At 50.6% G+C, this 26,458-nt stretch overlaps 3 protein-coding genes and 1 long non-coding RNA gene across 10 annotated transcripts in view; 2 read left to right on the forward strand and 2 right to left on the reverse strand.

Moving 5' to 3' along the window:
• LOC130543845 (uncharacterized) overlaps nt 1-26,458 on the reverse strand; it is a 407,309-nt gene that overhangs the window by 270,635 nt on the left and 110,216 nt on the right. The gene's annotated exons all lie outside the window — the stretch shown is intronic.
• LOC125281957 (focal adhesion kinase 1-like) overlaps nt 1-26,458 on the forward strand; it is a 344,868-nt gene that overhangs the window by 28,175 nt on the left and 290,235 nt on the right. The gene's annotated exons all lie outside the window — the stretch shown is intronic.
• On the forward strand, nt 23-26,106 carry LOC125281963 (ral guanine nucleotide dissociation stimulator-like). Of its 2 annotated transcripts, XM_057312844.1 has the most exons (18): nt 23-260; nt 2,667-2,829; nt 3,468-3,683; nt 4,052-4,156; nt 4,664-4,733; nt 5,062-5,424; nt 5,757-5,789; nt 6,168-6,289; nt 18,533-18,637; nt 19,979-20,163; nt 21,480-21,685; nt 21,834-22,201; nt 22,980-23,195; nt 23,564-23,667; nt 24,175-24,244; nt 24,853-24,924; nt 25,391-25,465; nt 25,580-26,106. In XM_057312844.1, exons 10-18 carry the CDS (start codon nt 20,012-20,014, stop codon nt 25,712-25,714), a joined length of 1,398 nt encoding a protein of 465 aa, XP_057168827.1. In that variant the 5' UTR covers nt 23-260; nt 2,667-2,829; nt 3,468-3,683; nt 4,052-4,156; nt 4,664-4,733; nt 5,062-5,424; nt 5,757-5,789; nt 6,168-6,289; nt 18,533-18,637; nt 19,979-20,011; the 3' UTR covers nt 25,715-26,106. The 2 variants fall into 2 exon arrangements, 1 of the variants encoding a protein (XP_057168827.1); XR_007189029.2 differs by lacking the exons at nt 18,533-18,637; nt 19,979-20,163; nt 21,480-21,685; ... (5 more) ...; nt 25,391-25,465; nt 25,580-26,106 and adding an exon at nt 6,482-6,751.
• LOC130543858 (uncharacterized) lies at nt 8,436-15,942 on the reverse strand. The gene is made up of 2 exons (XR_008959541.1): nt 14,418-15,942; nt 8,436-13,885 (listed from the first exon to the last, which is right to left on the reverse strand). It is a non-coding gene; the product is annotated as an uncharacterized LOC130543858 (long non-coding RNA).

Genomic DNA, 26,458 nt, shown 5'->3' on the forward strand with positions numbered 1-26,458 from the left:
CTTGTTGGCTTGTTGGTTTTAGACACTCATGGTGGCGTGGATCCGAGCAAACCTGTGTGTGTACATTTCTCAAGAGCTCTGGGATGACTTCCTTGGTGTGCTGTCCTCCCTCACGGAATGGGAAGAACTCATAAACGAGTGGGCCAACGTCATGGACTCCTAGACAGCAGTGCTGGCGAGAACTGCTTACGGAGTTGAGATGACAAACCTACCTCTAGACAAACTAAGTGAACAAAAGGAAAAGAAGCAGCGAGACAAAGGTACTTCTACTCTTACAGAGAAATACCAGATGTCTGAGATGGAGGCGGAGTGTGTCTATACATATAGGCAATTAATGCATGGAATTTTGGAATAAACCATACAGGCCGTGTCTTTTTAATGGTGGTGTCGGATGGTGTTTCATAGCACTCTGTCCTCGTAGTAAGGATGATGAATTTATGAAGGGGCTGTGGAGGAAGAAAGAAGATGAAGGGGAGTAGCAGTAGTAGCAACAGGAATAATAATAATGGCTCGTGCTTGTATGTATTCTCTCTCTTCGCCCTCTTGGTAACTTCTGAGTTACTATCCAGGTATCACAGACAGAAACTGAAGTACAGAGAGTCCATGGTGATGGGCTCACTCAAGGTACCTAGCTGAGAAGTGGGAAAGCCAGAAATCGAAGCTGGGCAAGTCCAGCTCCGGGCACCACACTAGAAAGACGTATTCCAGTGCCTGCTTAGGCAAGGTAGAAAAATTCTGAGTGTTTCAGATGGGAGTCATTTTGGCTTTTTTTGTTTCTAGATAAAAGTTGTTTTGAGACCTCGAGTCAGATCAAGGTGGAAAACATCCATGGTGGTTTCTACTGGGGACAACAATTTGTCTTCATTACTGTTTTAAGGCTGTGACACAGTCTTGGGATTAATTCCCTTGTACTCCAATTTATTGTGTAAAGATTTTGAGGCAGTTCATAGAAGTACCTATAATACAATAGATAAAATGGGTAAGGACACTGGGGCAAATTTAAAGGGAGCGGAGTTGCCGGAGTGGTTAAGATGCCAGAATGCATGCCAGAGAGCCCTGTATGCTTGCTAGGGAGGGAGAAGGGGAGCAAGCTTAGATGTGACTCTGATCTTCACAGGGTTACAGCAGAGGATCACAGATTCCAAATGGGGAACATCGACAGCTTAGGTGATACATAGCTTTTCTTGGTCCTAAAACTTGGGAGGAGTTTCTTCTCCCAAGATGCATAAAGTATACATTGCTTGCTTTGGGTAGACTATAGCCTCAACAATAGCCTTATTATAGACTGTATCAGCTTTTCCTGTGTGACAGATCACCCCAAAACATAGTGACTTAAAGGAACAGCCAGTTGTTTAAATCATGATTTTATGAGTTGGCAGTTTGGGTTGGACACAGTTGGGCAGTTCTGCTGGATTCCCTCCTGTGTTTGTAGTCAGCTAGGCTGTCAAATAATCAGCCAGGCAGCTCTAGGGTTGGCCAGCTGTCAGCTGGGGCAGTGATGGGGGGACTTGGCCACATACCTTTTATTGCCCAGCAGGCCAGCTCAGGCTTTTTTGGTGAGGTTTTAGGTTTCCAGGAGCAGCAACAGGGCAAGCCCAGATTTTCCAACGCATTTCAAATCTCTGCTTGCTCATTTTGCTAGCAAAGCAAGTCATGTGATGAAGCCCAGGGTCATTGTGGGAGAGGCCCACAGAGGATGTGGATGTGGGGAGGTGTGAACCAATTATGGTGATTACTTAACCATATAAACATGTCATTAATGGGACTGATTCTTATAATATCTTCGCTGCAGTCTGTGAGTGGCTGTATTTATTTATAGGAAGGTAAACAATCTGAAAAACACTGTTTATGGAATGATACAGAATGAATTCAATTATGTAATTAATGCCTTTGGCAAATATTTCCGATTGATCTATCATCTTGCTTATGAGGAGATAATGCTAAGTGAAATAAGTCAAGCAGAGAAAGACAATTGTCATATGGTTTCTCTCATCTATGGAACATAAGAACTAGGAAAATCGGTAGGGGAAGAAAGGGATAAAGAAAGGGGGGTGATCAGAAGGGGGAATGAAGCATGAGAGACTATGAACTCTGAGAAACAAACTGAGGGCTACAGAGGGGAGGGGGGTGGGGGAATGGGATGGGCTGGTGATGGGTAGTAAGGAGGGCACGTATTGCATGGTGCACTGGGTGTTATGCGCAACTAATGAATCATCGAACTTTGCATCAAAAACCAGGGATGTGCTGTATGGTGACTAACATATTTTTAAAAAAATTTTTTTAATTAAAAATAAAAATGAATTCAAATGTTCATTATAAAAATACTTGCCTTCTAAGCACTGGATTTGTGGAAACAAAATATACTCTCAGGAACCTGGGTGTGAAAACGACCCATAGGTGGCAGCCACCAGCACATTACCTGTGCAGAAATCTCTGTCTCGGTCTCTTATCTCCTGTATTTCTCTTGGATCCTTGACCACTCATTTGAAATACTTGACCAGAGCTCTAGGAGAGGAAAGCAGAGAAGTGATACCTAATTTTGCAACAAGAGAAGCTGCCGATTATATACAGTTGGATTTATGAAATCTGCTGAGTAACACAGGCTGTGCAATGAATGATAAGGAAGTCAGCCTTTAGATTATTTTTCTTGTCTTATCCTTTATCAGGCTGTGTTCTATTCTCCGAAAGGAGCCACCGTGGGGAGATCCTGTTCTCTCAGCTGGCGGAGCCACCCGGATGTGGCCGAGCCAGTGCGATCGAGGAGCGCCACCACATCTGGGGCACCAGGAGCTGAGAAAGCAAGAAATATTGTTCGCCAGGATACAACTGGTAAACGTTTATTTAAGTGCTTCTGTGAGGTCCAGTTGCTATCTAAGATGGATTTATAGGAATAAAATGTTTTAAAAGCTTTAAAATTCGACTCAGAACATAAATACATGGCCTTTTATTAAGTAGGATGTTTCCGTATCTTTTAATTGTCTCTTCTGTTCTCTTCAAATCTGTTTTTGATACTTATTTCTGAATCATTCATTGTGAAAAAGAACTTGAGCTGTCACTACTGAGTGAGATATATGTGCAAAAGAGAGAAAATAGATATTTTGTTAGAAGCCTAAAACAAATAGATTCTCAGTAATCGCACAGCTGCATCATGTTGTTGAGCAGCGTGAATCTTAGTGTGGCACTGTTCCAACACAGAAAAAGAGAATAATGCACATAGTTTGCAGGACTGGAGGGGGATATTGAAGTGCCTTGCTTCTGTTGGGAAGTGGAGCTTTACATGCCTGGGGCTGTTGTCCTTCTACCCTGTTCCCTCAGTGAAAAACAATGGAATGAAATCCACGGTCTCCACCCAGGCTCAGGCCAGATTCTCAGCTCCCTGAGGTCCAGCTCTGACCTGTGACCCCTACGTAGGACATGCGTCTTGCATGGGAAATGGCTGGGTGAACCAAGGTCCCCCTGTTCTCTAGGAGCTGTTCAAGAAGCTGCTGCCCCATTAGTGCCTGGGCTCCGTCTGGTCCAAGCGCAACAAGCCTGGCAGTGAGCACCTGGCACCCACGGTCCGGGCCACTGTCACCCAGTTCAACTGTGTGGCCAAGTGTGTCATCACCACCTGCCTTGGCAACCCAAGCATGACAGCCCGGGACAGGGCCATAGTGGTGGAGCACTGGATCAAGGTGGCCAAGGTATGCAACGGGAAGCCCAGCCGAGGTGCTCTCCTGAGTCTCGGGCACTGCTCTTCCCTTGATCAGGTCTCAGAGTGGAAGGCCCTGGTCTTTGCCCTAGGGACTGTGCAGTCCCTAGGCTCTTCCGTCCAGGGATATGCTGACCTCGCCTTGCGTGGCCCTATGCTGGGATGCTCCGTTTCTGCCTGGCTCCTTCCTTGGAGTGAGGTAAAATCTTCCTCCTCCTCTTGGCCTCACGTGTGCCCTTCGGCAGGTCCCTGGACAGCGGCTTCCTCCAGCAGGAGCGCTTTCCCCTGAGGGGGACTGAAGCTTGAGAGCCAATAAGGTGCCGGCTCCCCACATGACAGCCCATTCTCTTCCCTCCCCAGGCCTGTCAAACCCTGAGGAACTACTCGTCCTTACGTGCCATCCTCTCGGCTCTGCAGAGTGTCTCCATTCACCGCCTCGAGAACACGTGGGGGGAAGGTTTCCAGGTGAGTAGGCCTCTCTCCATGGAGGGACCAGGATGGAGGAGGGAGCTCCCAGAGGCTTGTCCTCTTCCCCCTCAGGCAGCTTGGACCTTCTGGGAGGCGGCAAACCCCGACCACAAGACCTGGGCTGGTGGGTGCGTCTCTCAGCCTTCCTGGTGAAGAGGCCACCATGCCTCCCACTTTAGAAATCAGTTTTGCCAAATGTCCCACACGGGGCTGAGCTGCATTAAATCTCTTCACGTGTTTCCTTGACAGCCACTAAGCTCTCTGCCCATTTGAACCCCAAATTGACCCAAACAGCGTTTCTCAATGAATATGGGAAGGGAGGCCCAGGACGAGCCACATGAGAGCTCCCTCCCATGTCCTACAAAGACCTTAGTGCTCAGAGGATCCCAGAAGAAACCCTCAACCAGGCAGGTTGACACTTTGGGGTTCTCAAAGAAAAGGCACTCGCACTCAACCCTGCCACATTATTCGTCCATTGATCCTGCCTCCCTTGCCTCTCTTCAGGAAGCCATTGAGGATCTTTCAAAAGCTGTGCAGCAAGGACACCGCACAGGGCAGGAACCTGCTCATCAAGGTAGCCTGGAAGGTGCAGGTCTGGAAAGAGAGGAGGGGTGGGAGGGAACAGGGTCCTGCGAGGATGAAGTCGGGAATGGTCTGAAGCATTCCTTGGGGAGGGGAAGCCTTTGTCATGAATGTGGCGACAGCCTAGGTGAGGATGCCTTTGGCGGTGAGGGGGCAAGCAGGTGGTGTCCAAGCAGACTCCCTAGCCTTGACACCCTCTCTCTTAGTGTCGACAGCTGCTCCACGTGGTCACCTGGGGTGGGCCAGGAGGCTGGAGCTTTTTCAGGGGAGGGTCCTTGTAGGCAACAGAGAACAGTGACTCATCCCACTCTCCCCCTTAGGACACAGGGTGTCGTGCCCTTCCTTGGCACTTTCCTCACCAAGTTGCTGATGTTGGAAACCGCACTGGAGGTCTATCTGGAGGTGGGTGAGCCTGAAGATTGTGGGGGATGGACCAGAATCTGGACCTTTGGGAATAGAGCACCCCTGTAATGAGCCCTGAGCTCTCAGGACTCGGCTAAACTACCCTCATGACAGCCTCAGAGCTGCGTCTGTGAGGCCGGGGTCTCTTGCCCATCTCAGCGATGAGTGAGGCGAGACTGCAGTTAGGACATGGCTCCCGGTGCCCAAGACTGGTGAAGCAGCAGAGCTTCCTGAAGGCAAAGCTGCATGAGGTCTGTCTGAGTGGACCTCAGCCTCCCCCGGTGAGTTTGCCCGTGGGGGGAGAATGAAGTCAGGACCCTCCACGTCAGCAAGCACCTCAGTAGCCGCAGCAGCCCCTTCCTGCCTGAGGCTTCGGCCTCCCCTACTGTCTTCCGAGAGGGTGGTGCTACAGGGTCCCGACCTGTAGCCAGTCCATCTGCCCCATGTCCTCCTTTCTCTGGACCCCAGAGCCTGGCCTAGATCCCAGGCCCGCTATCTGTGTATGCACGGCCCCCTCACGGGTCCTGGCCATGGTGCAGCATGAGAAGGGATGGGAATCAAGTGCTCCTAAGAACCAGGGGCCTCATTCTGATGGACTTTGTCTGCTTTCCAGGGGAATGAGATCAACCACCATAAAAGAAATAAGGTGAGCATATGTGGCGCTTCCCGCAGGGAAGGGTAGGGAGTGGGCCTCAGAGATGTCCCTGGGAAGAACATTGCTTGGCTCCATGCCCTCCACCTCACATTTCCTGGGACCCCTTGAGAAGAAAGCAGTGCAAGTCCCATCCCGTTAGGAGATGGGGACAGAGCATGGCATCCAGGAGAACTTCCCGGAGGAGGGGCTACTGATACCTCTGAGAACAGGTGGAGACCGGATGAATCTGCAGGGAGGAGGATGGCCATGTGTGCCAGGACCTGGGATGGGTGCCCGGTCCCGGTGCTCAACCCTCACCAGACCCTGCAGCTCCCCGCCCCCCCCCCCCCCCAGGCTCCCTATACATCCTGTGCTTCTCTGTCTGTTCAGGAATACCAAGTCATTACGGACATCATGCTGCTCCAGGTGGCTGCCGAGAATTACACCCTAGAGCCCGAGGATCCTTTTTGGGCCTGGTTCCAGGCTATGGAGCCGCTCAGCGAGGCTGAGAGGTGAGGCCCATCAGGAGCTGGGTCGGTGAGGTTCGGGGTGGACTCTTTCTGCTGGCCACTCCTGGGATCCTCCTTCCCTGGGCAGCCTCAGGCCTTGTTGCCGGGGCGCCAGACTCCAGCTGTGGGCAAACACTGGCAGGGACTCTTGAATGGAAGCTCCTGGGCAACTCACAGGTGTCCCTCTGTCCTTAGCTACACCCTGTCCTGCCAGCTGGAGCCCCGGTCCTAGCTGGTCAGCAGCACTCAAGAAGGAGAAGAACTGGCCGCAGTCAACCTCAGGGCTGAGCAAGTGTCCAGTGGCCCTGCAGGGATTCCTCAGCAGCTGCATCCTTGTGCCCATTTTCTCCACACCCCTTCCCCCCATCTATTTCCTTATGTAGGGGCACCATTTAGTTGTTTTAAATAGTACCGTGATAGATTTGCATGTTAGGAGATTAAAGCCCTTTTTTTGTTTTAGAGCCCATGTGTGTGGTTTGGGTCTTTTATTTCCTACAGTAATGGAAAACTTGCACAGACTCTCATATTCGTTCCTGACCTAGGAAATCTTCCAGAGTCATCAGCTACTGTATGTGGGAGGAAGGAGAAGTGCCAGCCCTTCTCCCTAGCCACTGGAGGGCACCCCCAAATCCCCCTTACTCAGAGCACGGGTCCATTTCAGTCAATGAATTTGGGCAAACAGCAGAGACAGCCCCTCAGAACTCCTGAGATTTAGAGGTTGCAGGGACTTTCCCAGGAATAGCAACAACCACTGAAAGTGGGAGTCTTTAAGACTTGTACGCCCCAGAACTCCTTCCTGCCCCAGGACTGGGGTTGCCTTTCTCCGCTCTAAGGCCAGGAAGACTGTGTCCTGCTTCTTCCGTTGAGATGCTTTTTTGGTTTTGTGTTTGGTTTTGTATTTCCCCTGTATTTGGAACTTGTCGTATTGTAGTTCAATCTCTGGAACTGCATCAGCACCTAGTGGGGAAAAACACGGAAGGAGATCAAATCCTGCGTGTGAAGGGGACAAAGCCAGAGGAAGATAATTTGCAGATGGACTCAGGGCAGGCAGGACTTTCCAGCCTCAGTCTCCCCGTTGGCCATTTACCAAGTTTGTAATCTTTCTGGGATTCTTGTCAGTGATCTCTGGATTCCCTTTCCTGCTTGTTTTGTGTGTTGGGAAAAGATGGGAGGGGTACCTTAAAGGGCACACCTGAGCCTGGTTCCATGAACATCTATGCTGACCTAGGAGCCAGGATTTCCAGCCTTCGTGCATCTCCTTATGCGGTTCTTCTGAAGCAGCAGTTCCCTCCAGGCCCCAGGCTCTGCGTCAGATGCACAATAGCTACTGTTCCCTGGCTGGCATCTGATGGATCAGGGATGGGCTCTTTCTTGCCAGGATAATGGGCCATATCCTTGACCAGAGAAACCCCACACTCTCCTTGCTGTCCGTCGTGACTTTTAGGTCCATGTTTTCTGAAGTCCATCATCTCTATTTCTTTTATAATATTTTTTTTTATTATGTTAGTCAGCATACAGTACTTCCCTAGTTTTTGATGTAAAGTTCCATGACTCATTACTTGCGTCTAACACCCAGTGTACCATGCAATAGGTGCCCTCCTTAATACCCAACACCAGCCTATCCCAATCCCCCACTCCCCTCCTCTCTGAAGCCCTCAGTTTGTTTCCCAGTGTCCATAGTCTCTTGTGGTTCATTCCCCCTTCTGTTTACCCCCCCTTTCTTCTTCCCTTTCTTCTCCTACTGATCTTCCTACTTCTTATGTTCCATAAATGAGTGAAACCATATGATAATTTTCCTTCTCTGTTTGACTTGACTTAGCATTATCTCCTCCAGTCCCGTCTATGTTGCAGCAAATGTTGAGAAATCGTTCTTTTTGATGGCTGAGTAATATTCCATTGTCACTAATATTCAACAGTTTACACACTCAGTCTCAGTTTGCACACTTACACTGACTTGTCCGAAATTAGGTACTCAGCCTGAGCCCCCAGACCTACTGGGTCCCCTGCACATTGAAAGTGAGCAGATGAGAAGCATCTCGCATGCAACTGGTTGCCAAAACAAAGCAGGGGTATGAATACTTCTATCAGACAAAACAGAATATAAAAAAAAAAAGAGTAGTGACTCACAAAGAAGGACACTGTGTCCCAATCATGGAGACAATGCAACAAGAAGATAGAACAATTTTAAATTTTTAGACACCCAGCATAGGAGGACCCAAATACATAAAACAGTTAATAACAAAAAGCAGGCAACTAATTGACTGTAATACAATACAGTAGGGGATCTAACACCCCCCTTCTATTAATGGACACATGATCCAAACTGAAAATCAACAAGGAAACAGTGGCTTTGGGTGATGCACTGGTTTTAACAGACGCATGCAGAACATTCCATCCTCCAACAGCACATACTCATTCCTTTCGATTGCACATGGAACGTCCTCCAGAGCAGATCACATATTAGGCTACCGAACAAGTCTCTACTAATTCAAAAAGATGGAAGTCATGGCATACATCTTTTCTGACCACAATGGTATGGACTAGAAATCAACCACAAGAGAAAAACCTGGAAAGACCATGAACACAAGGAGGTGAAAGAACACGCTCCCGAGAAATGAGTGGGTCAACCAGGAATTCAAAATAGGAAAAAAAATTACATGGAATCCAAAAACAATGACAAGACAAGCGTCCCAAAACTTTGGGATACAACAAAAGTGAATCTTAGAGGACCGGTTACAGCAAGACAGGCCAGCTCCAAAAGCAAGAACAATCTCCCATCCCATCACCTGACACAAAGGGATCTAGCATAAGAACAGCAGAGAGCTCTAGAGCAGGGGATCAGCCTTGGCGCGTTGGAGCTCTTGCTGTTGGGCCCATGCATAGCTTCCGTCCTTGCTCCATTTCCCAGCAGGTATGGTGTTCTTTCCTTTCCTGCACAACAACTCCCACCATGTCCACTGGGGAATCAACCCTTTATGGAATTCTAGAATGCTAGAAACTGCCAAAAAGGCCCAGGAAACAACCGTGCCTTCCCCATTTGGTATATCAAGGTGCCGATTAGCTTTCTCTTTGGGGAACATTCAACAGTGGTTTTTGAGACATCGTCTTAGGCCTGGATCCCCTGGGGATCTCGTGAAAATACAGATTCTGATTCAGTAACACTGGGAGGGACCTGAGACTCTGCATTTCCAACACGCTCTCCGCGGATGCTGAGGCCACTTGTCCACGGACCACCCTGACAAACGGCGCCAGCAGGCCATTTGACCAAAGTTATCTGTTTCACCACTGAAAACAGAATTTTCAGCAACAGTTTGGCCGCAGCGAGGAGGCCTTTTTATTGCCGGGAAGATAAACAGCCAGGGCAGGGCTTTGTCCACACCTGCAGGCCTCTCCTCTTCTTCTCTTCCAGGGAATATGGAGGCAGGATGGAAGGAGGTCAATAGTTTAGGAGCTTCTTTAGGTCAGTGGGTTTTCTTTCCTGTGCCCTCCTGTATCTCTGCAATGTGTGCAGAGCACAAAGTCCTTCCAAGAGGGATGGCCGAGGCTGAAAGGGGGTAAGGTGGGAGCCTGAGCTCCTGAGTCAGCCCTGGCACGTGGGCAGAGGCAGGTGCTAGGGGCCACTCTGTGTGTGGTGCACGGGCTCCCTCGCAAGTCCCCATGAACGGGCCAGAGGAGCTTCAGAGAGGACGAGCAGAAGACCCAATATTGCTCCATGCGACAGAGGAGGGAAAAGACAGGTTGGTTCATGGCTGAATGGGCTTGGATGTGGCTGCAGGATGGAAAGTGGCTGCAGATATACTACAGCCCCGTTCAGGGTAGTCTTGATAGAATGCAGCGACGGGAAATTCTTTCAAGCATTTCAAAATTCTTTCAATTCTTTCAGGTGGTATGGAAAGAAAAGCAGCCTGAGGAAAGAATATACATTGGCTCGTGGCAGTGGTAGATGATTTGGCTCGTTGGTCAGGGACTGGGAGGAAGAAGATTTATGACAATTAGTCCTGGGGAACAGACATGTAGGTGGACCCATGGGAGTGGGCACCAGGTATGATGATCTTTGCATCACACATTGACATCCGCCCAAGCGCATTCAACCTGGAAAAGGCACTAAGCAGCCGAGTACATCTTGGCCACTTGATATCCATTCTAGCCTCTCACATTGCCCATCCCAGTGCTAGCATAACGGGCTCAGGAATGGACATGGTGACAAGGATGGAAGGCAGGGCCCCAAGACCTTCCCATTTCTTCTTTCAGCAACTATGCTCTGAGCACTCAGCCTGTGCCAGGTGAGTTGGTGGGCCCCAGTGCAGTCTGCAAATGGCCAAGTTGTTTCTGCTGTTCTGATGGAGAACACCTTGAAAGCAAGACGTGTGAAAGAACAGAGCAGATATTATACTCCAGTTACCAGCACAGTGTAGTAGGGAGGGCTAGGGAGTCACAGGAGAGGAGGGTCTGGAAGGCCTCCACATGGTGACATCTGCTGGTAGCAGATTGACAAGAGGGAGCAAGAGCTGCACACCTCTGGGAACAGTGTGTCAGGGAGAGGGCACCGCTGGGGCCAAATCTCTCAGACAGAAACTAGTTTGACGAAAGAAGATTCGGAAAGTGGCCAGAGTGGCTGGTGGAGGCTGGGAGGTGAGAACAAGAGATGGCAGTGGATGGGAGGGCCAGGTTACCTGAGTTAGCTATCTGTTTGTCTCTGAGAACACTACTAGAAAGCTTAGCACTTCTGAAGCGTGATATTTCCTAGCTCCCAATTCGGGGGGGCCTGGAATCTCTGCACAGTTGAGACTGGGTGTTTCTGCCCCCAGGTCTCTGTGTGATGCAATCTGCGCCTCACCCGAGGCCCAACTGTGGTAAGATTTGCTCCCAAGTCACTGATGTGACTAATGTCAGGATTTAGCTCAGACTCAACAAAGTGGGTTTAAGCGAAATCCTGAATTTGAGTTCTTTTCTGCCTATTAGCCTGGGCACTCCCTAGGTTCCTTCCTCTGTGGGCCTTTATGTAGGGCAGTTCTAAACACCAGTGCTTGCTTCCCCAGTGCAGGGATACAGGAAAGAAAGGAAGGGAACAGAAGAGAGTAACAGGAAAGTGACAATGTTCTGTCATATTCTCTTGGTCAGAAACCTATTAGCAACCAGGCAGTGGATAGACAGGGAGGTATATAGCACGGGTGGGGATCCCTGGGAGCCACTGTGGAGTCAACGTGGTGGTATAGTCACCACATTTCATCCAGACCATGAAACGGAGGTAAGCTTTAAAGTCGATGTGTGTTATGTTAACATGGGTTTGACTCCTGTGTGGCACTTAAGAGACAAAAAGAAAGAACAAAGAGAAAACAAACAAAAAACCAGTCTCAAATGTAGAGCACAGACTGGGGATGGCCAGGTGGGGGGATGGGTGAAATAGGTCATGGGGATTAAGAGTACACTTATGGTGCTGAGCACTGTGTAATGTACAGAACTATTGAGTCCCTGCTGTTCACCTGAAAGGAATATAACACTGTCTTTCAATTATAGTGTAGTTTCAAAACTTAAGAAAAATCGGTCCTATGAGATCTAAGCTTAGAATACGCAGAGTTTCCTCATGAGGTCTCATCGGGCTGAACGTCAATCCACATGAAAGGTAAATGAAAATGTCCAAAGACAAAAGGACAGTCTGTTTCTATGGAAAGGCCAGGGCCCACCTCTGTGTTCACGTAAAAGGTAACGTCCTATGCTACTGGCAGTTGGAGCAGAGTTTCACTCGAGTCCTATTGGAGCGATGCTCCTCTGGTGTTCTCATTCTACTTGGTTGTGTGTCTTCACGAAGTAATTGAAATAACGATTCCTAACCTTTGTCTCGTGGATGAAGCAATATTCGACTATCGGTAGCCATCGAACGTTTGTAGCGGGAACAACTTTCGGAAAATATTTAGCATTCGTATCTCTCATCGTATTACAGATAAGGAAGCTGAAGCCCAACAAGGGCACCCGGGGAACAATAACACAGAGGAGGTTCTCCTGACACCTGGTTCAGGGTCCTAACTCATTGAGGAAGTGTGAAGAACGCCCAACCCTCCAGGGTCAATGGACATATCATTTGAACGTGTCATTTTTAAAGAAAAGTGAAATGCAGTCAAACATGGAAAGACAGAAAATAACATCCTTTTAAAGAAAATCCACTATGATCCTCTACACTGTTTCTTACGTTCCACATATGAGTGAAAACTGATGATAATCATAGGGGAAAGGAGGGAAAACTGACCGGGAAGCCATCAGAGACGGAGCAAAACCATGAGGGGCTCTTAAGCACAGAGAACAACTGAGGGTGGCTGGAGGGGAGCTGGGTGGGGGGATGGGGCAATTGGGTGAGGAGCATAAAGGAGGGCACGTGATGTGATGAGCACTGAGTGGTATATGCAACTGATGAGTTATTCAACACTACATCTGAAATAAGGATGGACTGTATGTCGGCTAATCGAATTTCAATAAAAAAACAACGGAAATCCAAGGTTCTGTGTTTTCTTGTTTTCAATACGAAAAATACCGGATGATTTCTTTTCTTCCCACAAGCAATGAAGGGAGCTAGCCTATTCAAGGTGAGGCAGTTTTCAGGGCATGCTGCCTTTTTCATTTCAGCCCTAAAGAGACTTTCAAACATGCTTTCAGTTCCAGGCCTCTTGCCCTTCGAGTCCATTCCGAGCACCCTTGACAGGGTGGCAAAAACTTTGTCTCTTCAAGGTGGGTCACCTCAAGCAGGTAACATCTGTACTTGCCACAGAGTTACTACAGGTGTGCACCCTCCATCACTTACAAGTGCCTCTCGACAAGATTTCCTCACAGGCGGCATGAATACTGGTGGCTGATGGTTTTCTCTTTGATGACATTGATCCCATTTTTTCACTTGCACGATGACTGGGAGTCGGCTCTCGGTCTCATTCCTGGTGGTGATACAGCTCTCCAGCTCCCCCTCAAACATGTCCATCTCCTCTCTCCCAGAGAGGAACCTGCAGAACTTAGGGACCATGAACTGGGAACACAGAGCAAACATATAAAGGTCTTGCCTGACTTCAGCTCAGCATAGGAGGGACATACTGTTCCCCTTTGGTTTGACCCCAGTGTAATTTAGTACTCTAACCTTCTTTGCCATGGACTCCAGACAGTGGCTCACCAAGACGGGAGGGATACGGAGTTCCTTGCAGACACGCCCACACACCACGTTCATCACCTTCTAGCATGTAAGACTATGTCCCTCATCTGATTAAGAAACTCTTCAAACGTTAATGGATCAGAGTGCAATGAAAGTCTAACTTGGAAGAAGGGCTGAGCTCGGGGATCCGTCCAGTCATATGTCTCACTGCTCCCATCATCCACGTAGGTGCTGCACAAAATGGACAAGGTCCCATTTCCAGTACACAGCTCATGCTGGCCCATCATACATATTCCTATCCTCTTGCGATCACATAGCGTCATGACCCCATCATCATGCCCGTGCTTCTCCAGTTCATGCTGCTCTCTTACTCCACTAATGAACCTTTTTCATCTCGGAAGTGCAGTCCAATAATATTCATTTTCATAGCTTCACAAAATAGGATTTGGCCATGCTTTAATGGATATGACCTGCAAGGCACAGGATAGAAAAGAAAAATAAATTCACGTACAGGACATTCAGAATACTTACAATCTTTGTGACGTTAAAGACATTAGCAATGAAGTAAAAACACAATCCACAAGATGGGAGACCATATTGGCAAACTGTCTATCTGGCAGGGGCTCAATATCCAGAATGAATAGAGATCACATGAACTCAACAACAGACAACAAAATGAATGCAATGCGTGAATGTGCAAATTGGGAATAGGCATATCCTCAAAGATGTGCACGTGAAAAGAAATTTGAAAAGATACATCACTAATGTTAAGGGAAATGCAAATTATAAAAAGCAATGAGATACCATTTTACATCCTTTAAGATGACTCTTCCAAAAAAAAAAAAAAAAAAAAAAAAAGCAATCAGAAGGGAAAAAAAGAGCAAGTGTTGGCCAAGATGTGGAGAAGATGGAAGCCTTATTCAGTGTGTGTGGTAGGAATGTTTAACAGCATAGTTGTGAAATCAGTATGGTAGTTTCAAAAAAAATTAAAATTAGACTTACTATGTGTTCCAGTAACTCCACTTCTGGGGTGTATACCCAAATTAATTGACAGCATGGTCTTGAAGACATATCTGAACACACATTTTCATGGCATCATTATTCATAATAGCTATACCATGAAAGCAATCCAAGTATCTGTCGAGGGAGGAACAGATGTTGTATGTACACATATTGGAATAGCATTCATTCTTCAAAGTGGAAGAAGACATTGACATTTGCCACAACATGGGTGAACCTTGAGGATATTATGCTAAGTAGATGAGTATTCATGAAAATACACACTTTGACTTCACTCTTAGGACCTACCTAGAGTAAATTGCCAAAGACAGTAGAATGGTGTTGCCAAGGGCTGGAAGTAGGCGGTCATCGGAAGTTTCTGATTCATGGTATAGAGTTTGAATTTTACAAGATACAATGAGATGTGAAGCTGGGTTACAGGGAGGTTGTTCAAACATATTAATGCATGGAACACACTTAGAATGTACTCCATGAACTTAATGGACTTAACGACATGAAAATAAATGTAAACTGCAAATACGGAGAAACGAACTCAGGACAATTTCGTCTAGCCATTTATATCCTTTTGTTTAGGTCCCATCTCAGACATTTTGCTTCAGCCATTTTCCATGAGGCGACTTTGATCAAACAAAATGTTCTCATTCTGTGCCCACTTGGAAGCTTACAATCAGAATTTTCCAAAACATGAACAGTTTTTTCAAAAGTTACTATCTGAGGTCACTTATTAAGACTTTCTATTCTTTGACAAATTGTTAAATGGAACAAAATTTTAAAATTCTATTTCATCTGCTTTAATTTTAATTCACTGATTTTTAATTTCAGAATCGACTTTCTATGCCAATGGCTTGAAGTTTTTAACCCCTAGGATAACCTACTGGCTTTCGGTTCTGCTGTTTTCAGTTTTGTTTACGTGACGTTCTTTTTACCATGTCCAATTTCCTGATGCTCTCTATGAATATTAAAATATTTTTTTGCTCCAGTTGTTTTGATACATTTGACATACAGAACTGTGTATGTTGAAGATACCTGGCGTAATGATGTTCCTTTCGTATACTGTGAAACGATCGCCAGAATAAATTTAGTCCGCCGCCATCATCATCTCTAGAGATACAAAAATGAAGTAAAAAGAAAAGAAAGAGAGGTTTTTCTTTGTGATGAGAACTCTCAGAACTTGCTCTTTTCACACTTCTCAAATACACCATAGAGCAGTAATGAACTGTAGTCCTGGGGTGTACTGTAAATCCCTATTCCTTATTGATCTGAAACTGGAATTTGTACCTTTTCACCATTCACTCAATTCCTGCACCCCCTCCGCCCTCTGCTTCCGGTTACTTCTATCTGATCTCTTGTTCTGAGTTAGTCTTCCTCCTTTTCTCTTCTTTGTCTCAGATTCCACAGTGAAGGGAAAAATAGAGATCCTGCTCCTTTGCTCTGTGACTCTGCAAAGGCACTGCGTTGAGGACCCCCGAGAAAAGGCATGGCTTTTTTTGCTGGTGTGCCTGCGTGGGGCTGTGCCACCAGAGCTGGAGAACTGGGTGCAGGGCGCTTCCTTGTCCATGGTACCTGGTGAGTTCTGCTGGAGGAACTGGAACAGGAAGAGTCAGGCAGAGGCCATTGTGGTTGTCGCCCCTGCCCAGAAACAGCTTGAAAGTTTTAGTAGCATTCTGCAGTCTAGGTGCTTAAGAGGGGAGGTGGGCTCCAAGATCTTCTCAATTATTCATTCAGTAACTACACACTGAGCACTGCCCTATGCCAGGTATCTTGCTGGGCCCGTGCGTGGAGATGAAATTACCTAGGGCTCCTTTGCTTTAGGAGCTCCCAGTCTACACATGGACCAAAGCTCCAAAGAGAACGCACGTGAAAGAAAAGAGCAAGCGCTCTGTACTAGGAATGAAGTGTGCTACGGAGGAAGGCTGGGGAGTCATTGCATGGAAAGATATGAAAGGCCTCACTGAGGCTGAGGTTGCTGAGAACAGATTGACCAAAGGGAGCTAGACCTGCACACGTCAGGGAGCAGCGTTTCAGGAAGAAGTGACTTGTGCTGCAGACACTCAATAACAGAAGCCAGTTTGGCCAGAGGAGTGAAAAAGGCAGCCAAGGTGGCTGCAGGGACACTAGGAGGAGAGCAGAGGGGAGGGAGGAAGGCAGGGACAGATGCTGAGGCCTGGGAGACTGTTACTTATCTAGAGTTGCCCCAGGACTGCATTGCCCTGATACCCTGCATGTGCAGGTGCATCGCTTTAATTTCTAACAGTATTTGTGGGTGAAGAATGCGGGCCCAAATTAGCATGGTTCCCAAGGCTCAAGGTGTGTCAGTGGCTGCGGCTGTGACCAGGGCCATACTGGAAGAGGATTTTGTCATAAGTTGGCTCACGTGACTTGTGATGCCATCTGGACTCAGAAGCTGAGTTCCTGTGTGTCTTTTGGCCTTGGCACTGCCTCCGTTCTCTATCCTGTGAGCCTCTGTAGATGGCAGCTCAAAACATCGGTGCTTGGTTCTGCTTCAGAGAGAGAGAAGAAGAAGGGAAAGGGAAGGAGTGAGTAGTGGAACATGATGGAAAGTAACTAGGGAGTGAGAAACTCTTTGCATGGCATGTAGAGAAGCTCTAGGCATGGTACTTCATCACGTTGAATATGTCCTGTGGGTCAAAAGCCAGTCACTGACCACTTAGCGGTTACAGTCTGATGCCTATACCACAGGTCAGGATCCCTGGGAGCCATGGTGAAAGCCGCTCCCCTCATAGACCCAAACGAGGTAACGGGGTCTCGTTCTTCATATAACGGGAAACAATTGCATGGTTTTACTACAGAGGATGACAATGCCTGCATCTTCTTGCTTTTCCAGACCATCATGGTGCCCACCTTAAAATGAGGCCAAGAGGGAAAGTGACAGTTGCAGTATTACATGGCTGGAACCCAGGCCTCTTCTGAGTGGCCCTCCATGCCAAGTCCCACCCCTTCTTGTAATTCTTCCATCTTGAAAATTGTGCCTCAGATACACAGGGGATCACCCCACACATGTAATAAATACTCTTATCCACAGACACCAGAGGATGTCCCAAGGAAGTAGATTCTAGCCTGATCCCCACACTGCAGGCTGGGAAAGTGGGGACTACGCGAGAGACACAATGACATAGGACACACAAGTGCGCAAAGAAACACAGAACGTAAGGTCTGAATTCAGCTCTGCCTCCTGAAGCTTCGGACCCTAGTTCCATTTCCAGAGAGTGGTGGCTATGGCCTTTTTGGCTCATTGTGTCCAGTTCAGGAGATGACATGGGGGAGAAAGCTAAGGAGTCAACTTCCAAGAAGGGGCTCTGGATAGGTCTGACTGAACACATGGTCCCAGGGATTAGAATCTTGAAAGAGTGACCTCACTTCCTCTGTGATAGGCCCCAACTGAACTTAGAACTCTGGTAACCGGGCACCCAGATTCAAAAGACAACCTGCTCTCCAGCTCACTTGAGTGGAGACGTTCGAGAGAACAGGATGTTCTCTTGCTGCCTTCCTCCCTTCAGGGTCTCTGGGCCCAGGCAAGCCCAGAGAGAGAGACTTTCAAATAATTGTAGACGTCGGCTCAGCCCGCTTTTCCGAGCCCTCTGGACATGTGGCAGGAGACACCAACAGGTAACACGAGGCAGCTCAGGGCAGCCCACTGGAGAGCAGGCAACAACTGTGATGTCACCTCAGCAGGCCCACACCTCTTGCCCCTCATTATGTGTGTCCCTGTGTGTGTGTTGGGGTGGGGGGCTGGTTGTCTATGTGTAGAGAAGGGGACAGAGGATGTGGGACACACCCTTCCTGGGCAGAAGGAAGCTGCCAGGTGTTGGAAGCCTGGCCCATCTTTCATGTTCACACCCCAGGTCATAGCAGGCGGGATGAGAAGCTGAGCACTGGGGACCAAGCTCAACTACCTCGATGTTAATCACGAGCTCTAGAGTTTCATCCGGCTACGTCCTTGCTCGATGTCTTTTCAGCTGCCCCTCTTTGCCTCAACTGGAGAGCAGGATTTCTAATGCGGGTGGCCCCTTGTGGCAATGTCCCGGGAGGACACTAATGTCTCTTGACCCCATGTGTATGGGGCACTGCATTTTCAGAGCTGCACCCAGGAGGTCATCGAAGAGCTGGTCTGGGACTTCAACTACAACGCCCTAGACAAGTGGCAGGTACACCAGGCCACCCAGGATCAGTGTCACTCTGAGGTGAGAATGGGAGGAGGGTTCCACGCACCCAGGGCCCCCACACAAATATGGGGACAAACCTGGGGCCCTCCCATGGTGTTTCTATATGAGTGCCCCACAGGCCCAACCACAAAGTCATCCCAGTATCCACACCTCCACCACCAGCTGTGGGAGAAGGTAGGAAGACACTCTTCACATAGGTGGGAATGGTAGAGAATAGTGTTCATGTTTTTTGCAGTTTGGGGCGTGGGTTATTCTGTTTCATTCTGTTTTGTGTGACTTTTCCCACAGCCATGAGTGTCTTTGCATTTTGCTACTGTTTTGAGTATTTTCTTGACTCACCCCAGCCATCCTGTGTAGAACCCAGCTCCACTGTCCTTGGAGAACGTGTCCAAGGCCTTATGAATCCTCACCCCACACAGGGTGATTGAACATAAAAGGAACGGTGGGATGGAGCCATTCTATATGTTCCTCTGTAACGTATCACCTCTCAGAACACATCGACTCATTGTATGTCCCCCGGGTCACAAGCTGTGTCCTCATATGTCTTTTTGGACCTCCGTATGGGAGGTTGTCTGCCACCGTGATTCAGCCTTTCAAGCACGGATTGGGTGCAAGGCCTCTGATGCCTCCTGGCCCAGGTAGTGGACTCTGTCTTTTCAGAGTTCAATCCAGGCAATCTTTGAGGAGCTGCTTGCTCCAAGGGCTCAGCTACTCCATCTCCCTTGACAAGCAGCAGGTGCCTCGGCCCACAACAGCATCCAATGCTGGTCTGGGGTGAGAACAGGTCCAGATTGATGTCCAATCTCAGGACCCACAGATGATCACGGCAAGGCCAGAACCCACACTAGAAACAACCGGCTCCCCTGGGGCCTGCCGAGGAAGGTGGATTTCCCCTGAACCTTTCTCCCCACCTTAGGAACAGAGCAGGCCGCAGCAGCCTAGGGAAATGCCATGCATTCCATGCTCTGGACAGTTCTCAGGCCCAACGTCTATGATCTCGAGCAGCGTTGGAGATGCTAAGCCTCTGCTTTCTCCTGTCTGCAGTAGGGATGTTGACTGATGACTCAAAGGCATACAGTTCTTAATAAAGCCTATTCAGAGAGAGAAAGGCTGTGGTGGCTCAGCTAACAAGATGTGTTGAAGTGACCAATGCTTTCTCATTTCACCCCTAAAGGCAATTGTACTTTCAAGCCTAGAGCCTTTTTCTGGGTGGGCCCTCAAGTCCCTTTTCTTGCACAAGTTCCCGAAGGGATGGGACTCTCTGGTCTGAGCACCAGACCCTGATCATCCTGGTGGTTCGTGGTGTTGAAGCTGACTCCATTGCCCCCCACACCCCCCTTCTCTACCTGGTGGGAAAAGGAATCATCCCTGTCCCTGGATGAGGCCCAGACGATGCTGAGGCTCCGAGAAGGCACAATGGAGCGTTTCGTACAGTCCCTGGTGCCATCCTTCCCAGATGGGAGCATCTCAACCACCTCAACGATCTTCTGCATGTACGAGATGTTCACTTCAGCCACACAGGTCCTGGGCCAGCAGTTCAATCGGTGAGTGCCCACCCCGTGCACAGCACAGGGTGAGCCTCCCATCTACTGGGTGTACATCTCGGGAATGGCCCTACCCCTCTCTGACCTTCCCTTTCCTCTTCTGAAAACTGGGGTGGTTAAGAGGATGAACCTCATACAGTTACTGTAGGAAATCATGGGAGGAAACATGGCACGGGCTACTCTGGTGCTTGGCTCTGTAGAAAGGGCTCCTGGACGTGCTGGGCATCTTCTTGCTTAATAGTTCTCTCTCTCCGGTCAAGAAGCTCTCAAGTGCAACCCTCACAGGCCGGTGGCCCTTCTGGGTTGACGAAAGGAAATGCAAAGCAGGCAGTTTCCCCATGTGCAAAGGACTTCTGAGATTCCATCTAGATGGTTCTGGTAGTTGTCCTTTGTGTGAGCAGCTCAGGGGCACACTGGGAGCAGGCAGACCAGCCCACGGGCCACTCAGGATTTGGAAAGTGCGGGCTGGGAAGTAGTCATTCAAGAATGTATATTAAGCACCTAGGAATGTGAATGGAGAGAGGAGATACAGTGTCTGGGTCTCAGTTCTAGTCAGAGGGTCAGATAGGCACTCTGCACACCCTAAGCATGCATGTCCAATGGTTGTTAGATGTGATATCTTCGTAGCCTCCTCTAGCTTTGAAAGGATCCACCAAGAGCTGGATCATAGGACAGATGAAATGATCAAGTAAAACTGGGACAGGGGTTTGGGTCCAGAAGCAGGGCTGGCTGCCTCCACAGAGCAGGGTGGGGGACTACAGGGGTGGTGGCTGGGGAGGGATTTGCCGAACCAGGGATCTCACTGATCTCTTGATTTCCAGTGGGTGGGCTTCATCTGGGGGGCTTCATGTGAAGAAGCAAATGAGTCAAAGAAGGCTGTGGAGGGGGTCCCGGGCCCTCTGGGCGGCAGAGCACAGTCTGGGCTCAGTGGGTGCCTGAAACACCCATCCCTTTGACGGTCCCAACTTGCTCTGCCTGCCCCTCCCTGCTGACCACCCCAACCGGGGCCAAGAACCGAGGGTGTGCTGAGCCGACCACTCACAAATCTGCCTCCAACCTGAGCCTTGATACTGGTGTGCATGGAGGATAGAATAGACCAGGCCCATGGCCAGGTAGAGGAGAGGAGAAGTGGAAAAACCAGACTCATTCAGGTTTTCTGGAGGACCAGGCCTCCCAATACGAGGGCAGCTAGAGAGGGGTTGGAAGGGGGCTGGGGCCATCCTCTGGGACCCATACAGAAAGAACGGTGCTGTGGGAGTAGCATGTGCAATGCAAGGCCAGGCCTCTGACTCTGCTCCACATATGACTCTCCCCAGCACCCTGTCTCCCGTCTTGGGTACCTGGCCTGACCAGAATTTGCAGGCTATCTATCAGTCCCTGGGCTGTGACCGTGTCGAGATCAAGGTGGCCTATGTACATGGGGCCATGGTTCTGAAGTGGCATGCCTGGGACGTGACAAACCATGTCCCCCTTCTCCTGATGCAGCGGGAACTTCTGGCACTCACTGAGGCAGAGGTGGAGGGTAAGGGGGATGGCAAGCTGGGAAGGCTAACTGGGATGCGGTTCATGGGCTGGGTATTCCTTTCAAGGCCATGGGGTCTGTCCTGGTTTTGCAAAGGCATCCGGAAAGTCAGTGATGTGGATGAACCTTTCTCTGTCTCCTGCCCCAGTGCCAGCTCCAGGGCTCCTTCCAGCGGCAGAGCCAGGAACAGGGCCTCCTATAGAGCTAGAGGCGACCCCGGCTCTGTGTCAACTGTCACCTGCGGTGTCAGAGCCTGCCTCCCCTCCGTCAGCTGTTCCAGAACTGCAACCCGAGCTCCCATCTTCTGCATGTGTGCCGGGTGCTGAGCAGCAGTCAGCTGGACCACCCTTTTTGCTAGAAAGTTTCACTCAGGCAACAGCCACAGAGCCCACCGCGGCCCCAGAGGCTTCCTGCCACTGCTGTGTCACCCCAAAGAACCAGCTGGGTGAGGAGAAGCCCGACCTCCTGGACTTCCCTCCCAGGCTGGTGGCAGAGCAGCTCACGTATATGGATGCGGTGAGCAGCTGGGCTCTCAGGGTGGGCCCGGGGCAGGCCTTCCTTCTGCTCTCACCTGCCCCACACCTGCCTTTCCCTGATGTGGACTCCTATGGTCTGGGACCAAATCTCAGCTCCACCACTTCCCAACCCTGTCAACCCATCAAGGCGCTTAGCCCCAAGCTTTCCCTATCCAGCTGCGGACTGTAGCGAGAGACCATGATAAGCACTGATACGGAGGTACTAGGGAGAAGAAATGAGCCAGAATGGAGAGACCAATGGGCAGGCCCTGGTCCCGTGGGTGGAGGAGGGCAGCTCCCTGTGTTCAGTCAAGTCCATGGGTCACCCACTCATGTGCCTTGGAGGATGAGTACCCTCAGCATTGATTAGGCATCTGATGTGTCCATGAGGACAGGGCAGACGGAAGAACGTGTGGTTGCAGCTCCCGTGTGAGAATGTGCATCTGAAAGGGGGGAAGGACCAGGGGGATGGCCAGTTGGAGGGGAGGGGAAGAAGCCCCCTTGGGTTGGACCACCTTGCAGTGCCACCAGGAGCTGGGAGTTCCTGAGCATGATCAGGGTGCCAATGCCCTCCTTCCTTCCCTTGCTCTGTTTGCTCCTGGGTCATTGTGTACTGGGTTCCCTCAGGGAAAAACAATGGAATGAAATCCACGGTCTCCAACCAGGCTCAGGCCAGATTCTCAGCTCCCTGAGGTCCAGCTCTGACCTGTGACCCCTACGTAGGACATGCGTCTTGCATGGGAAATGGCTGGGTGAACCAAGGTCCGCCTGTTCTCTAGGAGCTGTTCAAGAAGCTGCTGCCCCATCAGTGCCTGGGCTCCGTCTGGTCCAAGCGCAACAAGCCTGGCAATGAGCACCTGGCACCCACAGTCTGGGCCACTGTCGCCCAGTTCAACGGTGTGGCCAAGTGTGTCATCACCACCTGCCTTGGCAACCCAAGCATGACAGCCCGGGACAGGGCCATGGTGGTGGAGCACTGGATCAAGGTGGCCAAGGTATGCAACGGGAAGCCCAGCCGAGGTGCTCTCCTGAGTCTCGGGCACTGCTCTTCCCTTGATCAGGTCTCAGGGTGGAAGGCCCTGGTCTTTGCCCTAGGGACTGTGCAGTCCCTAGGCTCTTCCGTCCAGGGGCATGCTGACCTCGCCTTGCATGGCCCCATGCTGGGATGCTCCGTTTCTGCCTGGCTCCTTCCTTGGAGTGAGGTAAAATCTTCCTCTTCCTCTGGGCCTCACGTGTGCCCTTCGGCAGGTCCCTGGACAGCGGCTTCCTCCAGCAGGAGCACTTTCCCCTGAGGGGGACTGAAGCTTGAGAGCCAATCAGGTGCCGGCTCCCCAAGTGACAGCCCATTCTCTTCCCTCCCCAGGCCTGTCAAACCCTGAGGAACTACTCGTCCTTACGTGCCATCCTCTCGGCTCTGCAGAGTGTCTCCATTCACCGCCTCGAGAACACGTGGGGGAAGGTTTCCAGGTGAGTAGGCCTCTCTCCATGGAGGGACCAGGATGGACGAGGGAGCTCCCAGAGGCTTGTCCTCTTCCCCCTCAGGCAGCTTGGACCTTCTGGGAGGCGGCAAACCCCGACCACAGGACCTGGGCTGGTGGGTGCGTCTCTCAGCCTCCCTGGTGAGGAGGTCACCATGCCTCCCGCTTTAGAAATCAGTTTTGCCAAATGTCCCACACGGGGCTGAGCTGCATTAAATCTCTTCACGTGTTTCCTTGACAGCCACTAAGTTCTCTGCCCATTTGAACCCCAAATTGACCCAAACAGCGTTTCTCAATGAATATGGGAAGGGAGGCCCAGGACGAGCCACATGAGAGCTCCCTCCCATGTCCTACAAAGACCTTAGTGCTCAGAGGATCCCAGAAGAAACCCTCAACCAGGCAGGTTGACACTCTGGGGTTCTCAAAGAAAAGGCACTCGCACTCAACCCTGCCACATTATTCGTCCATTGATCGTGCCTCCCTTGCCTCTCTTCAGGAAGCCATTGAGGATCTTTCAAAAGCTGTGCAGCAAGGACACCGCACAGGGCAGGAACCTGCTCATCAAGGTAGCCTGGAAGGTGCAGGTCTGGAAAGAGAGGAGGGGTGGGAGGGAACAGGGTCCTGAGTGGATGAAGTCGGGAATGGTCTGAAGCATTCCTTGGGGAGGGGAAGCCTTTGTCATGAATGTGGCGACAGCCTAGGTGAGGATGCCGTTGGCGGCGAGGGGGCAAGCAGGTGGTGTCCAAGCAGACTCCCTAGCCTAGACACCCTCTCTCTCTGTGTCGACAGCTGGTCCAGGTGGGGGCCTTTACAAACCTGGAGAGCCCAGAGGACAGACCTGTGCTCAGTGATGGGGTTGGGCTGGGTTGAGGGCCACAACAATGATGAGAGTAATAGGACCCTGAGTCCTCAGGAGACCATGGGAGATAGGTGGAGTTGTCACGTTTCCCGATGAGAAAACAGGCTCGGGGAGGCCAGGCTGCAAGCTCAAGGTCACACATGGAGTGAACGTTGGAGTGAGTTGTTCTGGAATCACTCACGGCCTGCTTCTGGATAATGGGGCCTCAGGATCAGTATGAGTTAGGTCAGATGTCTAGGTTCTGAAGTCCAAGATGGTGGGGGCAAGTGGCCTGAGGGTATGATGGTCTCAAGGAACTTGTCCTTGGCCCTGCAGGAGCGACCATCCAATAGATTTGCCACCCTGGTGATGGCCCTCCGGGGAGCCCAGAAGAGGATGCAGAAGAAGGTGAGTGTGCCTGAGGCCCAGGGCCTCCAAAGTCAGAGGAGGAGGAGGGCTCCTCCCTGAGGGCTGGAAGCCTCCCAAAAAGGAAAGATCAGGAAGGGGGGGGCCTTCCCACTCCAGCTGCGGCTTCTGGGGCCACAGCTTCTACAATTCTTATTTCAAAAGGACCAGGAGGAGGGTCCAGAGTGGTCCATAGAGAATGGGTTTTGCGGGTGGGGAGGGACCGACCTAGTGCTCCATTCCCTGGCATTTTTGAAAAGCAGGCCCTGAAGGTGATGAGGAGGAGTCTGATGTTCTGGGGGGGGGGGGGGAGGGGAAAGGGAACCCGTGGGGGGGAGGCTGCTAAGGGTCCTAGGCTGCTCCACGTGAGCCCCTGGGGTGGGCTAGGAGGCTGGAGCATTTTCAGTGGAGGGTCCCTGTGGACACCAGAGAGCAGGGACTCATCCCAACCCTCCCCCTCATGACACAGGGTGTCGTGCCTTTCCTTGGCACTTTCCTCACCGAGCTGGTGATGTTAGATACCGCCATGGAGGACTATCTGGAGGTGGGTGAGCCTGAGGATTGTGGGGGAGGGACCAGAATCCGGAGGTTTGGGAGCAGAACACCCCTGTACTGAGCCCTGAGCTCTCAGGACTCGGCAAACCTCCCGTCATGACAGCCTCACGGCTACCCTGTGAGCCTGGGGGCTGTTGCCCATCTCAGGGATGAGCGAGGTGAGGCTGCAGTTAGGCCACAGCTCCCGGTGCCGAAGACTGGTGAAGCAGCAGAGCTTCCTGAAGGCAAAGCTGCATGAGGTCTGTCTGAGTGGACCTCAGCCTCCCCCGGTGAGTTTGCCCGTGGGGGGAGAATGAAGTCAGGACCCTCCACGTCAGCAAGCACCTCAGTAGCCGCAGCAGCCCCTTCCTGCCTGAGGCTTCGGCCTCCCCTACTGTCTTCCGAGAGGGTGGTGCTGCAGGGTCCCGACCTGTAGCCAGTCCATCTGCCCCATGTCCTCCTTTCTCTGGACCCCAGAGCCTGGCCTAGATCCCAGGCCCACTATCTGTGTATGCACGGCCCCCTCACGGGTCCTGGCCATGGTGCATCATGAGAAGGGATGGGAATCAAGTGCTCCTAAGAACCAGGGGCCTCATTCTGATGGACTTTGTCTGCATTCCAGGAGAATGAGATCAACCACCACAAAAGAAATAAGGTGAGCATATGTGGCGCTTCCCGCAGGGAAGGGTAGGGAGTGGGCTTCAGAGATGTCCCTGGGAAGAACATTGCTTGGCTCCATCCCCTCCACCTCACATTTCCTGGGATCCCTTGAGAAGAAAGCAGTGCAAGTCCCATCCCGTTAGGAGATGGGGACAGAGCATGGCATCCAGGAGGAATTCCCGGAGGAGGGGCTACTGATACTCATCTCTGAGAACAGGTGGAGACCGGATGAATCTGCAGGGAGGAGGATGGCCATGTGTGCCAGGACCTGGGATGGGTGCCCGGTCCCGGTGCTCAACCCTCACCAGACCCTGCAGCTCCCCGCCCCCCCCCCCCCCCCCCC

Source organism: Ursus arctos, unplaced genomic scaffold, assembly GCF_023065955.2.
Source record: "Ursus arctos isolate Adak ecotype North America unplaced genomic scaffold, UrsArc2.0 scaffold_16, whole genome shotgun sequence".
NCBI lineage: Eukaryota > Metazoa > Chordata > Mammalia > Carnivora > Ursidae > Ursus > Ursus arctos.